Below are 14,318 nucleotides of genomic sequence, written 5' to 3'. Positions count from 1 at the left end.
AGCCTCTGAACCTCCTTCTTCAAAGGAGAGTCGGCCACGTCTCATGGTGCTCCGACTGCTCGGGCCAAGTCGGGGCGCAGCTGGTTCACCCCCTCTCCCTGTCTCCTTTCTTTCCAGCCCCCGCAGGCACAGGCAGGCCAGGTAGGAAGGCTGAGGCCAGGAGTCCCCGGGAAGGCACTCCCCACTTCCAACATCCTGCATGTGCTGTGACCCTCCGAGGGAGCACTAATGAACAGGGAGCAGAGGGCGGCTGTGAACTTGGCAGAGGAAGCCACCATCTGGAATTTCCTTGTCAAGCTCGACACCCCTACAGGATCAGAATCACCCTGCTCTCTTTCTCCCCTCTCATCACATCCAGGTTAAGGAGATGACGTCTCTGGCCAAGCTAGGCGGAAAGGTCTGCCTGGGGCCTCGGGCTCTCCAGAGCTCCAGGAAGGTCATTCAGATCCATCAGCCAATAGCCAGAGAGACCTGAGGAAATGTCTACCAGGTGTCTGCAAGGACAGAGAGCCTCCATCTTCCCCTGGAAGACAAACACAGCTTTCTCCTCTTCTCCCCTGACTCTCTGCTGCTGGTGAGCACAGAGCTCCACCGTCTCCCTGGGGAACCGGCCTCACCCCTTCTAGGAGGAACGCACCGCTCCCTCCTCATGGCCACATGGAACCTCACACACGCCTCCTGTTCAGGTACTTGTGGCTCTGGGTCAAAGTAGATCCAGATCTAAGATGAGCAGCCTCCAAAGGCAGGAAGGAGTTGGCTCTGGATTCTCGAAGCCTGGAACAAAATAGTCCTGCCATACATGATTGTCGAGTAAATAAATGAATGCCCAGGCTCAACATTTTTATGAATTATGTTAGGATCAACCTGCTAATTCAGAGGAGCCAGTACAGAACCCTGCAGTTCCAGTGCCAGGTCACCTTTCAGGGAAGCTGGGGATGTAACTTGAGCCCACTTTTTTTATAGGGAGGAGGAAGAGGGAGACGAGCAAGATTCAGCCTGAGCTGCTCTGCCCACCCCCTGATGGGAAGACCCCCCAGCTGGTTTAGCAAAAGGACCTCAAAGCCCCTGGACCGGTAACACCTTCTGCTCAGTAGACACCGGATCTCAGTGACAGCACATTACATCCACCTAGGGGGACGCTCGGCTCTCCTGAACAATCATGCCCCAGCAGGTGAGCATTTTTACAATGTGAGCTGTCTCTTGAATATAATTTATGTCCCATAATTTGAAGTAATTTCCCCATCCGCTGAGAACTCTATTGGTATTTAATAAAAATATCCACTTTTATACACCCTAGTAAATGAAAAGTCTTCCCCACCTTTTTCTTTTCTTTTTTCTTTTTCTTTTCTTTTTTTTTGATCCCTTGTGTTTCAAATTCATGACATGAAGGCTCATTTCTTGTCACTATCATGATTCTGTCAAGTTTGAAGAAAACTGAAGAAGCTTCTGCAGACTTACATTGGATTTTTTAAAAAATACTTTAGTTATAGATGGACACAATACCTTCATTTTATTTATTTATTCTTATGTGGTGCTGAGGATTGAACCCAGGGCCTCACACATGCTAGGTAAGTGCTCTGCCACTGAGCTACAACCCCAGGCCTTACGTTGGATCTTGAGGGGATCAACACACCCAAAAAAGAGTAGATACACCTGCTGATTTCATCAATGTATTTTTTAAGTAATTTTTTAAAAATTTGTTTTTAGTTGTTGATTTACCTTTATTTTATTTATTTATACGCAGTGCTGGGAATTGAACCCAGTGCCTCACACATGCCAGGCAAGTGCACTACCACTGAGCCCCAGCCACAGCCCCTCTTATCAACATATTTTGCTTTTATTTTATTTGTTTATTTTGGTACCGGGGATCAAACTCGGGGGCACTCAACCACTGAGCCATATCCCCAGCCCTTTTTCATTTTCTATTTAGAGACGATCATCTAGCTGAGTTGCTTAGGGCCTTGCTAAGTTGCTGAGGCTGGTTTTAAACTTGCGATCCTCCTGCCTCAGCCTCCTGAACCACTAGGATTCCAGGAGTGCACCACCACCAAGCCGGACGTATTTTACTTTTAATATGGCATGTCATCACAAATTGAAACTAATGACCTACGAAATTTCTACCCAGGCACTAGACAGTGTGAACTCTGCCACAGTCCACACCCCCAGGTCCTCAAGCCAGGCACCTCCTCCCTGGGGCACTCCATCCCTCCCCTCCTAGATGCCCCCTGTGTCTCCTCCCCTCTCAGCCGGTTCTTGCTGACATTCAGTAGACACACGTGGTCTCTCCGGTCTTTGCCAACAGACCAGTCGCGCCCGCCCTCTGCACAGTGACCTCTCCAGATGCTCCTCTGGTCCTCTCCTCTTACTTGGTCCCCTTCCCTTACTCAGTCACTCCCAGGGACTGCTCTGCTGTGCCCAGTGACTTCCCCAGGATCTAAAACAGAGGACACAATGTGTTCCCCATTGCCTTCCCTCCTGTGCACAACTGCTGGTCCCTCCTCCTCTCCCCCCGGGTCTCTGTTCCTTCTCAGTTCCCCGGGGGGGCTCCTCTTCCTCCACCCACTATGGCCTCCTATCATCGCTCCTGCTCATCCAGCCGCGGCCATCCTACAGGTGCTGGGTCCCCCCACAACCTCCAACTCGACACGCCCATAACTGAACTTGTCCCCATTTGCCACCTTGACCTGTTTCTGCGGTTTCAATCTTAATGACTGGCATTCTCAAGCACTGATTCCCCAAGCGCCTGACAGGCTCCACTCTCCGCTGCAGACAGTACCTCCATTCTAAGTCTTGTCAATCCCACTTGCCCCACGTCTTGCAGTTTCTCTTCCGGTCCCTGCTCCTGTCCCTACTCACCCTGGTGCCCGGTATCACCATCCCCTGCCTGAATCAGGGAAAACATGCTTCAAACTCTCTTCCTGCCTCTAAAATCGCCCCCCCCCCCACGACATCTGCATGCTGCTGGTAGACCTCCCTATCTGAAATGCAAATCCGATCATCTCTCCCCAGCTTGAAACCCTTCCACAGTTCCCAGGGCTGCCTAAGGACATTCCAAACCCTTAAGGCAAATAAGTGTCTACTGGGCCTGCCCACCCTCCATGGTGATCCGCCCCCCTGCCCTGCAGTTGCCCATCCCAGGGCCTCCGCTTGGGGTATCCTTGCCACACGGTATGCTGGGCACACTCGTCCTCATCAAAATCTAGGCATTTTGCATGTATCATCTAGTTTGATCTGCCCAGCAACCTTTGTAGTAGGTAGAACTATTATTAATCCCATTAAGGAGGGATTAAGTGACCTCCACACTCTACCCACCAAAATACGACAGAGAATCCAAGATGGGTTGCTCTGAAGTTCATATTGTCAGCCGCCTGCCAGCCCTCCAGGATGGCGCCAGACATCAATCAGAGCCACAGAGTCATTCAAGGTTGCCACCCCTTGGGGAAGACACAGTGATTTCAGGGTTTCTGGCCTGGAGAGTTGGGCTCCCATCCCGGGCTCTGCACAAAGTAGATCCTCATTAAATACACGCTGGATGAATGATGAGGCTCTATGGGTGATCAAGAGCAGGAGCTGGGAGGAGATCAGGGGAGCAATAAAGATCTCAGTGCTTTATGTGTTGAGCCAGAGACGTGCCAGTGGCATCTAAAATATGAGCCTGAAGCTGGCTCTGCTGAACTGGAAGCTGTTGGTTATAGCCCAGCTACAGGAGAGAATGGATTCCCCAAGGACAGCATAGTCTTCAGTCAAAGTTTTGGTAAATAAACAAAATGCATTGTTTTGTGTTTTCGTTTCTTTCCAGGACACAAAGGGCTGAGAACACCAGATGCCTGAGTTTTTTGAAAGCTCTGCTCCAGAACCCCACGAGAGGAGGGACTAAAGAAGGACAGGGGGACCATCGTGAAATGACAGAGGCACTATGTGGGAAACGAGGTGCCTTCCTTCCCTGCTCCAGAGACAGCCCTAGGGCGGAAGGCGAGTTCCGAGAGGCCAGATCCCTCGGTGGAAGGGCAGACCTTCAGCCTGGCGTGGCAGTGCACACCTGCAATCTCAGGTACTTGGGAGGCTGAGAAAGCAGGTCACAAATTCAAGCCCAGGCTGGGCACTTAGCAAGGACCTGTCTGGAAAACTAGTAAAAAGGACTGGGGATGCACTCAGTGGTAGAGAGCTTGTCTAGCACGTGCAAGGCTCTGGGTTCAATCCCCAGTGTTGCAAAAAAGAAAAAAAAGAAAAGAGAAGGGTGGGGCCGCTGGGGTTGGGGCTCAGTGGTACAGCACCAGCCTCGAATGTGGGAGCACTAGATTCGTTCCTCAGCACCACATGAAAAAAGTTTTTAAAAGTTCCTAGCCTTTAGGTCACTTGGTAGAGTGCTTGCCTCACACGCACAAAGCCCTGGGCTCAGTCACCAGCACCACCAAAAAAAAAAAAAAAGAAAAAGAAAGAAAAAGAAAAAGTTCATAGCCTTTGAAGGAAGCTGGGGACAGGGGTGGTGCATTTTCTGAAGTCACTTTCTGCCAGTTGATGGGAGAACCTTCCCCAAGAGTCAGCTCCTTGTCAGGGGAACACACACAGAACCTAGCGGAGTCCTGCCCGGGGTACTGTGGTCGGAATAGGCCCCTTCTAAGATCCAGGTGTTGCCGATGTGATAGGATGGAGAGGTGGGGTCCTTAAGAAGTGGCAGGGCCATGAGGGGTTTCCCCTTGTGAATGGGATCAAGGCTCTTATGAAGAGGCCCTCAGGCAGCATTCAGTCTCTCCATCTTCTGCCTTCCACCACGTGAAGACACGGCAACAGGGCAGCATCTCGGAAGCAGAAGCAGCCGTCCCTGGACGACTGAGCCAGAGCCTTAATCTTGAACTTCCCAGACTCCAGAACCACAAGAGATAAGTGTCTATTCTTTACAAATTACTCAGGTACGTTCGTCATAGCAGCACAGACAGACTGAGAGAGTAGAGAAACAGACCAGTGGTGCCCGCCTGTCATCCCAGCAGCTCGGGAGGCTGAGGCAGGAGGATCACAAGTTCAAGGCCAGACTCAGCAAAAGGAAGGCACTAAGCAACTCAGTGAGACCCTGTCTCTAAATAAAATACAAAATAGGGCTGGGGGTGTGGCTCAGTGGCCAAATGCCTCTGAATTCAATCCAGGTACCAAAAAAAAAAAAAAAAAAAACTGTTCTAGAAGGTACTACCCCAGCCCTAGCCTCAAGTATGTGCTGGACCAGGGCCTGGGGTCCATCTGGAGCTGGTTTGGGGGAGGAGGAGCCATGGTCATCTAATCTCTATTAAAATAACGAGCAATTGTTGGGATGAGGAAAGTAGTGAGTATATTCTTAGCAAAAGCCCCTGACATCACCCCCAGGACATTCAATAGCCACCCACTGCCCTCGGCCGGCCTCACACAAGCAGCAGCTGATCTTTTCTGGGGAAGGTGTTTCCAAGCACTCTACTCTGAAGACCCTCTGTCACCCACATTCAGGACAGCTCTTTCCTCCACTCTCAGGAAGCAGGTCCCCAGTAGCTGAGCAGCCAGACCTACATCAGGGAATTACAAAGTTGGTAGGACCTAGGACCCCTGATTAACAGATAGGAAAATCAGTCCCAAGACCAAAAAGCCAAGGAATGACAAAACTAGCTTTGGAAATGATGTTCATTTATTTATTCGTTTATTTAGGTGCTGGGGATAAAACCCAGGTCTAACGCATGCTAGGCAAGTGCCCTGCCACTGAGCCAGGCTCCAACCCAGACCAGATGTCTTGAATCCAGCCCCCTTTCATTAAAAAATGCACTACAAACATCTGCTTCTGGTCAGATGCTGAGTCCCTGGAAATGCAAAGATTAATGATCTCATCGACCCTGCAGGGGGAAGAGAAAGACACAACACAAAACTACTCTGTACCAGTGGGTGCATAGAAGAAGCGAGATCTCCCTCCCGTCAGCACCCTGGGCCCAAACCTTCCCATCAGCCTCCCTCGGGAAAGGGTGCAGCCAGATGCAGAGAGAAGTGACCAAGAAAGGAGAGACAGGGGAGCTGGTGACTTCCATCACCTGGGGTGGGTGTGGGTGGGATAAGAAGCTGGGTCCTAGGGGCTAAAACTGTGGGCACAGAGGAAGCCAGCCAGTTGTGAGCACTGGACAATTGTCACAGTGACTATTCAGCTGGGCCGGCTGGCACACATGGTAAGGCCTTACTAGAAGGAGTGGGGCAGAGGTGACAGGATGGGGACAAAAGTTCCCATTTTGTGAAACCCCACTATCCATAGCTCCCAGCCCCATTAGGAGTTCAGCAGAGCAGGTGACGTAACTGTCCTACTCCAAGTGGGGAAACTGAGGCCCAGAGAAGTTGTCACCAGCCCAAGATCATTTCATTCAGGCTTAAGTGTCTGAGTCAGGATTCAAAGCCACTTTGTTTCTTCAAATCATGAAAAGTGACCCAAGAAGAATCATCTGCTGCCTGTGGTTGGGGATGGAGCAGATCACCATGAGCTAAGGACGGGGCAAAGGTGCCCACTAGGGGCTGTCCTGCCCGCAACATGGTCCTGCCACCAGGGCAGAGCTGAGGTCACACGGCAGCGGAGCTGGATCGGGTCTGAAGGCCCAGGATAGGAGCAAGGACTCCAGGAGAATCCGAGGAAGGACCCGGCTCTGTCCTGCCCACTCCCTGAAGCAGGAGGAGGAAGCAGCCGGGCCGACAGGACCACAGTGTGGAGTGAGCGCCAGAAATGCTCCCCTTTCCCCTCCCTGGCCGCGGCTGAACTGAGTCTGATGATGTTGCCTTTTCTCTTTGTCCTCAGTGGCATCCTTCCACAAGAGCAGGGTGACATAAAACAGCACAGACTCCCATAGATGAGGTCTCCCAGAGGCTGAGGGACCGTCTGGATCCCACAGCTGGTTCTGGATGGGGAGCTGGCCTGGATCGCACGGTGGCCATCCTGTCCTATCTTGGTTCCTTAGCCCATTCCCCCCTGCCCATCCTCTGGCTCCTTTCTGGAATCTACTGCACAATGGTCTGGGTTAAGTCCACCGACTTGTCCAGTTTGGACTCCAGAAACGAAGCTCCCTTGGGGTCTGGACTCCCACCCGCAGAGCACAGCTTCAGCCCAAGCACCTAAGACTCTATAGAGGCTGAAGAGTCCAGCATCTAGAATCCCCTGGTCATCAACAGACAGGAGCCTGGCCAACGAGGCATGGAGTCAAAGCTTCTGCATTCCCTGTGGCCAGAGCAGCCCCGACACCCCAGGAGGAGCAGGTCAAGTCTTTAGGACCAGGAGGTACCTCCTCTGCATCTGTGCCACCGCTCCACCCCAAGACACTGAGAACAACAGGACCTAGGTTTGCACAGTGTGGCTGAACAACGACACATGGCTTTCTCCCCACACGCCTCAGTCCGTCCTCAGAACGGCCCAGAGAAACTGGAATAAAACCCTCACGCTCCCGAGGGACAGACCAACCCCACCAGGTCACGGAGCTGGCAGACGGCTCGCTGAGAGAAGAGGTCGTGGCAGAGACTCAACCCCAGTTTTTCGGACTCTGAGTTCTGGACTTCATCAGTCTCTCGCCTGCCGCCCAGATGTGAATCCATCTATGCTCCTCTGGCTGAAGGACCGGGAGGGTTTCCAGATTCACATCCACGTGAGAAAGAACATCTGGATACTTCTGCCTACCCGGGTCCACAGCAGAGCAGATGGGCTTGCAGGACGGGGCGGTGGGGATCCATTATCATGACGGGTTGCTCCAGGCCCTGTTCCCTCCTCGGACTCTCCCAACCCAGGTGGACTTCCCTCGTCAGACAAGTCAACATTTTTCTGGGTGCCAAGTCACTCCTGGGCTGCAACAAACAGGCCTGCTTGACCACATCAGACTTCTGTCTGTCTGTCTGCCAGCCTGCTGTCTGCAGGGGAAGTGTCCATACATTTAGAATGAGTACAGAGCACACAGACACCAGTCTGCCTGGCTGAGGGTTTTCATTCAGAGGCCCAAGCTCAGAAAGGACCCAGAAAAGGATCGGAAAGAAAAAGCAAGTCCTAGGGACTCTCATAGTTCAGGATGCTCAGAGAAGGTCCGGAGCAGGATGACCCCTGGTTATGAAGCCACGTGTCTGCCCCGGAGGCCCCCAGATGAAGATAACATCGCATTGTCCTAAACCCATAGGGCTGCCTCACAATGCCCTCCCCCTCCAGGGTCCAAACCAGAAGAGAAGAGCTAAGGTCCTGGACATTACGTTGTGAAAGCACCCAGTAGCTCTGTGGCAGGGAGGACCCGCTCAGCCCCGACCAAGGCAAAAGGATGGGCCCCTGCAAGAGGCGGGAAGGTGGGCACCTACCTGGACTTCACGGGTGTGATAGGCGATGATCAACCCCAGCAGGATGATGGTGGATAGACTGATAAGGCATTTCAGGGCCAACGAAAACATGGAGTCCTGCAGGAGAGATGGAAAGAGAATTAGGGAGGCCAGGAAAGGCGTCTCGCTTTATTCTGAAGTGGTACAAAGGGGAGGAGGGACCATCACCAGTCCCTCCCGGGAGCAGGGTGGGCCACAAAGTTTGCCTGAGCCACCAAAGAGCCTTGGACTGTGCTTGAACCTGAAGTCTCAGCAGCCGCCCAGCTGCGCCTCTGCTTCTGAGGGTGAGACCATATTTGCCTTCCCAGATGAACTCCACTTGGGCCTGGTGCATGATGCTTGCTATACGTGGCTGGATTCTGTTTGCTGATGTGCTATTCAGAATCTTTGCCCCCATGCTCGTAAGTCCTACGAGCATAATCCTTTTTTGTGTGCTGCTGTTATCTGGCGTGGGCATCGGTATCAGGCCAGTTCGGGTCTCCGTTTTCTCTTAACAGACTGAACTAGAGGATTGCTGAAGCCCTTTCCATCTCTGATAATGCACAGTTCTTTTAGGAATGAATTAAAATGTCCTGGCAGCGGCTCCCGTCTCCTGGCTTGGGCCAAGGGCAGGGGACGGAGGCAAGAGAAGCAGACGAACTGCCGGAGGGAGAAGTGGGGTGAGCACGGAAGCAGAGGTGGGTCCAAGGCAGGGGAAGGCCCTTGGGGGTCCCTCCTGCTAGGGCTGGGGAGGGGTGGCCACATGGCCTTCACTGCACCTTTCAGCAGCAGGGTGACTAGAGAACCTGGGTCTTGGCTCGGGAGCATATTTCTTGGGCCAATCTGCTGGGTCCAAACCCTAACACAGCCACTTAAAGCTGAGTGACCTCAGGCCACTTCTACACCTCTCTGCACCCAGTGGCATCATGTATAAAATGAGCAAATATCATTTCCTACCTCACAGGGCCATTGGGGGGAAAGGGGCAAGTATACGGAGAGAACCCACAACCACGCCTGGCTCAGTAAGTGCTGGCCACCATTTCTGTTTGTTGACTTTTTGTCCACAAACCAGCAGCTGGGTTAGGATTTGGTGCTCTCCTGAGCATCGGGAGTCTGGAAGGACAGTTGGCTCCAAGTCCCAAAGGAAGACAGGAACACAGCCCTGAGCAAGAGTGGCGATAGATCCTGGCAGCATTTCCAAGTGCTCTAAGTCCTGAGAGGTGCATGCCACCTAGGAAACGAACAGCCTCTGTCCTCAGGGACTGTGACTAGACCCAGTGCAATCTCCAGTTTACAAAGTTTTTACCTGTGCATCCTCACAATAGCCTTTGGCCTTTATTACAGGTGGAGGCCCAGAGGGGAGAGTGACCATATGCCAGAGTTGAAAATCAGGACCTTGATCTCCGGGCACTATTCCCACTCTCCAACAGGAAACAGAAGAAAATGTGAGAATTCTTTAAGCAGGCCTAAATAACAGCTTAAGACAACAAGGGACCAAAACATGGTCAGATAGGAGTCCTCTGTTCTGGTTTTCTGTAGCACAGCAGGGCAACCATGATTATAGCCATCTATGATGTATTTCAAAATTAGTAGAAGAGTACAAAAGTCAGCCATAGAAATTGTAATGTTTAAGGAGAAAGAAATGCTCATTACCCTGATTTGATCAGGACACATTGAGTATTTGTGTTGATATCATACTCTACTCTGTAGACAGGTGTAGATATGTCTCAATTGAAGGTATTTTGAAGATAGATGTGATTCATTGCCAAGTAGGATCTAGAGAAGAGCTAGGAGAGGTCAAGCAAGCGCAATGTCACTGTGGGCAGGTCAGAGAAGCATTCAAAGGCGGATGTGACAGTGGGCATGGTGGCACAGGCCGTAATCCCAGTGACCAGGGAGTGTGAGGCAGGAGGATCACAAGTTAAAGGCCAGACTCGGCAACTTAGCAAGTCCCTGTCTCAAAATAAATAATGAAAATGGTTGGGGATGTAGCTCAGTCGTAGAGCACCCTGGGTTCAATCCCCATACCCCCCTCCACACACACACACATACATACACACACACACACACACACACACGACAGATATCTGCAGGATTAGGTAATATTGTCCCATATAGCAGCCACTGGTGTAAGAGGAGGGCTTGGGACTTGGACCTAGGACTCTCAGATGCCCAGGTCTGTGCTCTCAACCCATCCTCTGTGGGCTGAGACAGAGTGAAGGCAGCCCTCACTGGTCTCTGTCAATCTTACCATTTATTTCTTAGATTCGGGGTCAAGGCCCACTTGATAGCTAGAACCAATGAAGTGACCTTCTTGCTCATCTGTTCACTCTTACAACGATTTCAGCCACTTTTCATTTGTTGAGCACCGTCTACGTACCCAACAGTGTACTGCACGCTGTAGAATGTGCCAGAAGTTTCTGGTCTTGCTTATATACAAACTCCAACTTTCTACCCTGCATGGTGCTGTTCCACCGTGGAGAAAGGTCCCCAGTCTGCACCGTGCAGAAGATGGTCTAGGGCGGGGGGTGCAGCACAGAGAGAGAGCACATGCCTAGCAAGCTGGGGGCCCTCGGTTGGATCCCCAGCACTGCAAATGATAAAACATGAAAACGAAAATACAACAGAAAGATTTTCTAAACAGAATCCAGTTTTCCTTTAGCCTCTTCCGTGTTCTACAGTTTAATGAAGAGCAGCCTGCTGTCACTTCCTGAGCACATGTGTCTCAAGGGGCGCAGGTGCTTTGCTGGCACAATGTGAACACAAATCAACAGAACCCAGTTCTGCCTTCGAGGAGGTTCTGATCTCTAGAAGCCCAACTTGATGCTGGAAGTACCCCCTTCCACCCCCAGATAGAGCTGGGGCTCAAGAGAGCAGGAAATGAGTTCAGAGATGCTTGGACTCTGTGACCACGAACCTCCCCGCAGGAACGGCCTGGGGAGAGCTCACGCCGGCTTCCAGCCAGAAATGGACCATCTCCTTCATCTCAAAAGGGTCTGAAAGCATCTGGGGAGCATCACGCCTACCCCAGGAAAAGTTTGGGATCAGCTGCACATCTCCGCCTCTAATTTATTTCTGTTGGCAGAAATGAACTGGAATCAGAATCCAAGTCTATTTCCATCATTTTTAGAGGAAGAGGTGAAGGGAAAAGGGCCAGATACCGTCTCCTCTCCTTCAAGCCTCTTCCATTTGTCCTAAAACTTGAAGGCTTTCCATTAAAAGGCAAAACTCCATCTGCTTCTTAGTTTTAGCCGGTGCAGCCTCCTGGGCCGGCTCCATCTTTGCAGGGACCAAGCTGTGAAATGGATCAATGGAGATGCTTGATACTTTGCAGATTTCCTTGCATTCCCCATCACACGTCAATAAAATAAATAAATAAATAAATAAATAAATAAATAAATAAGCCCTCCCCCTTTTTTCATATCGAGAAAACATGTCGAAGTAGTCTGGCTGGACCAGAAATGTTTTTTATTTGCTAAGATGTTCAATTATCATCTTTGCTGCCCGAACTCCAGTGAAGCCTAAAATTGATACGGTTCTTTGGGCGATAGTAGCAGCACAGGCCTTGCTAATTAGCTGCCATACACCACATGGTGGGGCGCCTGCCACACCTGCTGTGCCCCGACTCTCTCCTTTAAGGACTAAAAAGAGACTCATGATTCCGGGAGGGAGTCCCGTAGCCAACTGGTCAACCTCTCTCCGCTGTGACTCAGCTCTTTTCACTGACAATGATAATCCCTCACACTCAAGGATGCATAGGAACTGGGTCCCGTTTGATGAAAGTCATAATTTAAAGCCACTTATTCCTAAAGGCCCAAGAATATTCAAGCGGTTCATTCAATCTCAGCGCAGACAGTGATGAAACACTATATAGTCACTAAAAGACACTTCTGTAGAAAATGATTGAGCCAGACGTGGTGGCACACACCTGTAATCCCAGAGGCTCAGGAGGCTGAGGCAGGAGGATTGAAAGTTCACAGCCAGCCTCGGCAACTTAGTGAGACCCTGTTAATAAATAAAAAATTAAAAAGGGACTGGGGATGTGACAAGTGCCCTCCGTGCCTTGAGTGACTGTCAGTAGGAGTGCCCGGGAGCCTCAGCCCATCTAGGATGGGGATAAAGGAAGAGAGACTTCGGATTCCTAAACGCCATTTCATTTACTGGATGGCCATTCCGTGCTCTAACAGTAACTGTTCTCAACTCACAGCAGGAGATTATACGATCCTGCCAAGTGGAGCCTGGGGCCTCCTGTAGCCCTGGGGCTGAACTGAGGGTTTCATATCCACCTCAGGTGACACTGTGGCTTCACAGCATAACAACCACATTACACCGCGCAACCTCCATAACCTATCTGATGCTCTGAGTACGAGAAGAAAGTGCTTCTTGGAAGCACTTAGCAATAGCACTTTTATTTTTACCTAACATTCATTGAGAGCTTCCAGAATAGGTCCTTTACACACTTACCTCAAATCTTCCTTCTGTGTACTAAGTTATAATGTCTCCATTTTTCTGATGAAAAAACACAGGGTTGGAGAATTGAAATGACTTTTCCAAGGTCACAAAACTAACCCAGATTTTAGCCATAGACCAGATTTTTCTACATAACATGCTTCAGGCTGCTAGGCCCGGTGGTGCCCGCGTGACATCCCAGTAACTCTGGAGGCCGAGAAAGAAGGATGATGAGTTCGAGGCCAGCCTCAGCAACTTAGTGAGGCCCTAAGCAACTTAGCAAGACCCTGTCTCTAAAGTGAAGATATTTTATAAAGTACTGGGGATGTGGCTCAGTTGTTAAGCATCCCTGGTACCAAAAAAAAAAAAAAAAAAGAAAAGAAAGATGTCCTAGGTTTTTTATGAGACAATGTGTTCCTGTCATCCCAGAGGAATCTGGCTCTACCCCCGGGCAATCCAGAGGAAGTTCCTAGCAGGTCAGGAGGTCAAGCCTCGTTCCTGGGAGATGCCCCCCACCACGTGGTCCTTGTTCTGCTCCAAACCATGAGCCAGGGCTCTACAGATCTGTGGTTTCTCAACAATGACAATAATCTGTAATAAAGTAGTATGACAGGGGCCTACCATGCAAAGTGGGCATCATCCGCCCATTTTACAGAGGAAGAAATGGAGGCTCCAAGAGGTTACATAAGCTGTCCAAGGGCATGGCCAACAAATGGCAAAGTCGGGATCTGAGGAAGTCGGGTTTTACCCCCAGATCTATCGAGCAGGGCTCCAGCACCCCAGCTGGCCTCCGGCAGGCTCTGCTGGCCCTCCAATTTCTGCAGTGAAGCTTCTCAGATCTGCTCTAGTCCTTCCTCCCTGGAGGCAGTACAGAGTGTGATGGAGTGTGTCCCCTGCCGCGGAGCCAGCCATATAAATTGCTGTCTTGGCCTGTCTTGTAGCTTCCAAAGACAGGCCAAAACCGTAATGATTACAGTAGATCTTCCCAGAGACTGTGAAGTTCTAAATATGTTTTATTGTTTGCAGCCTTGGAACCAACAGAAAACTCTACTTGCAGACTTAACTGAGAAGAGAATGTGTAGGCTCCTTCCCTGACCAAGCCGATGCCCTCTGAGTGTGCGTGTGTGTGTGTGTGTGTGTGTGCATATGGGGTCCATTCATGATTTCTGTCACTATTTCCCCAAAGGGAAACAGGCGATAATATCTAGAATCCCTATCTACTGAAATAAGGTCCGGTGTACCTTCCTGACATCACTATGTTTTGCGAATTCAGTTCAGGAAATAATTGATTTAGAAATCTTTTCTGTTTAATAAGTTCGACTTTTCCTTCGGTTTCATGGAGAGCTTCCAAAATTGATTGACGTTCAGCACCAGCTTAATACTGTGGTTCTGCAATGGTTGTCCTAATTAGACACTCTTGCTAATTAATGCTACGCGCATTAAGCCAGTCCCTCCTGTGTGGGCGGGGAAGGGACATTCCTGGTTGCTGTTCTCCAGGGAGACCTGGATCCGGGCTCTCTCGCCAGCCCACAGCCAGGGCCCTCCTCCGCCCTGTG

General features: G+C 50.7%; 1 protein-coding gene across 1 annotated transcript in view; it reads right to left on the bottom strand.

The window, feature by feature from the left end:
• The window catches only part of Kcnn3 (potassium calcium-activated channel subfamily N member 3), a 151,165-nt gene that overhangs the window by 97,559 nt on the left and 39,288 nt on the right, over positions 1-14,318 (bottom strand). The window contains exon 2 of the mRNA XM_046421881.2: positions 8,317-8,412. Within this exon, the coding sequence (XP_046277837.1) occupies positions 8,317-8,412 (96 nt within the window). The remainder of the gene's footprint in view (positions 1-8,316; positions 8,413-14,318) is intronic.

This window comes from Marmota monax, unplaced genomic scaffold (assembly GCF_021218885.2).
Source record: "Marmota monax isolate L192 unplaced genomic scaffold, Marmota_monax_Labrador192_F-V1.1 WCK01_AAM20220418_F8-fsc00108, whole genome shotgun sequence".
NCBI lineage: Eukaryota > Metazoa > Chordata > Mammalia > Rodentia > Sciuridae > Marmota > Marmota monax.
This window is presented reverse-complemented; position numbering and strand designations above follow the sequence as displayed.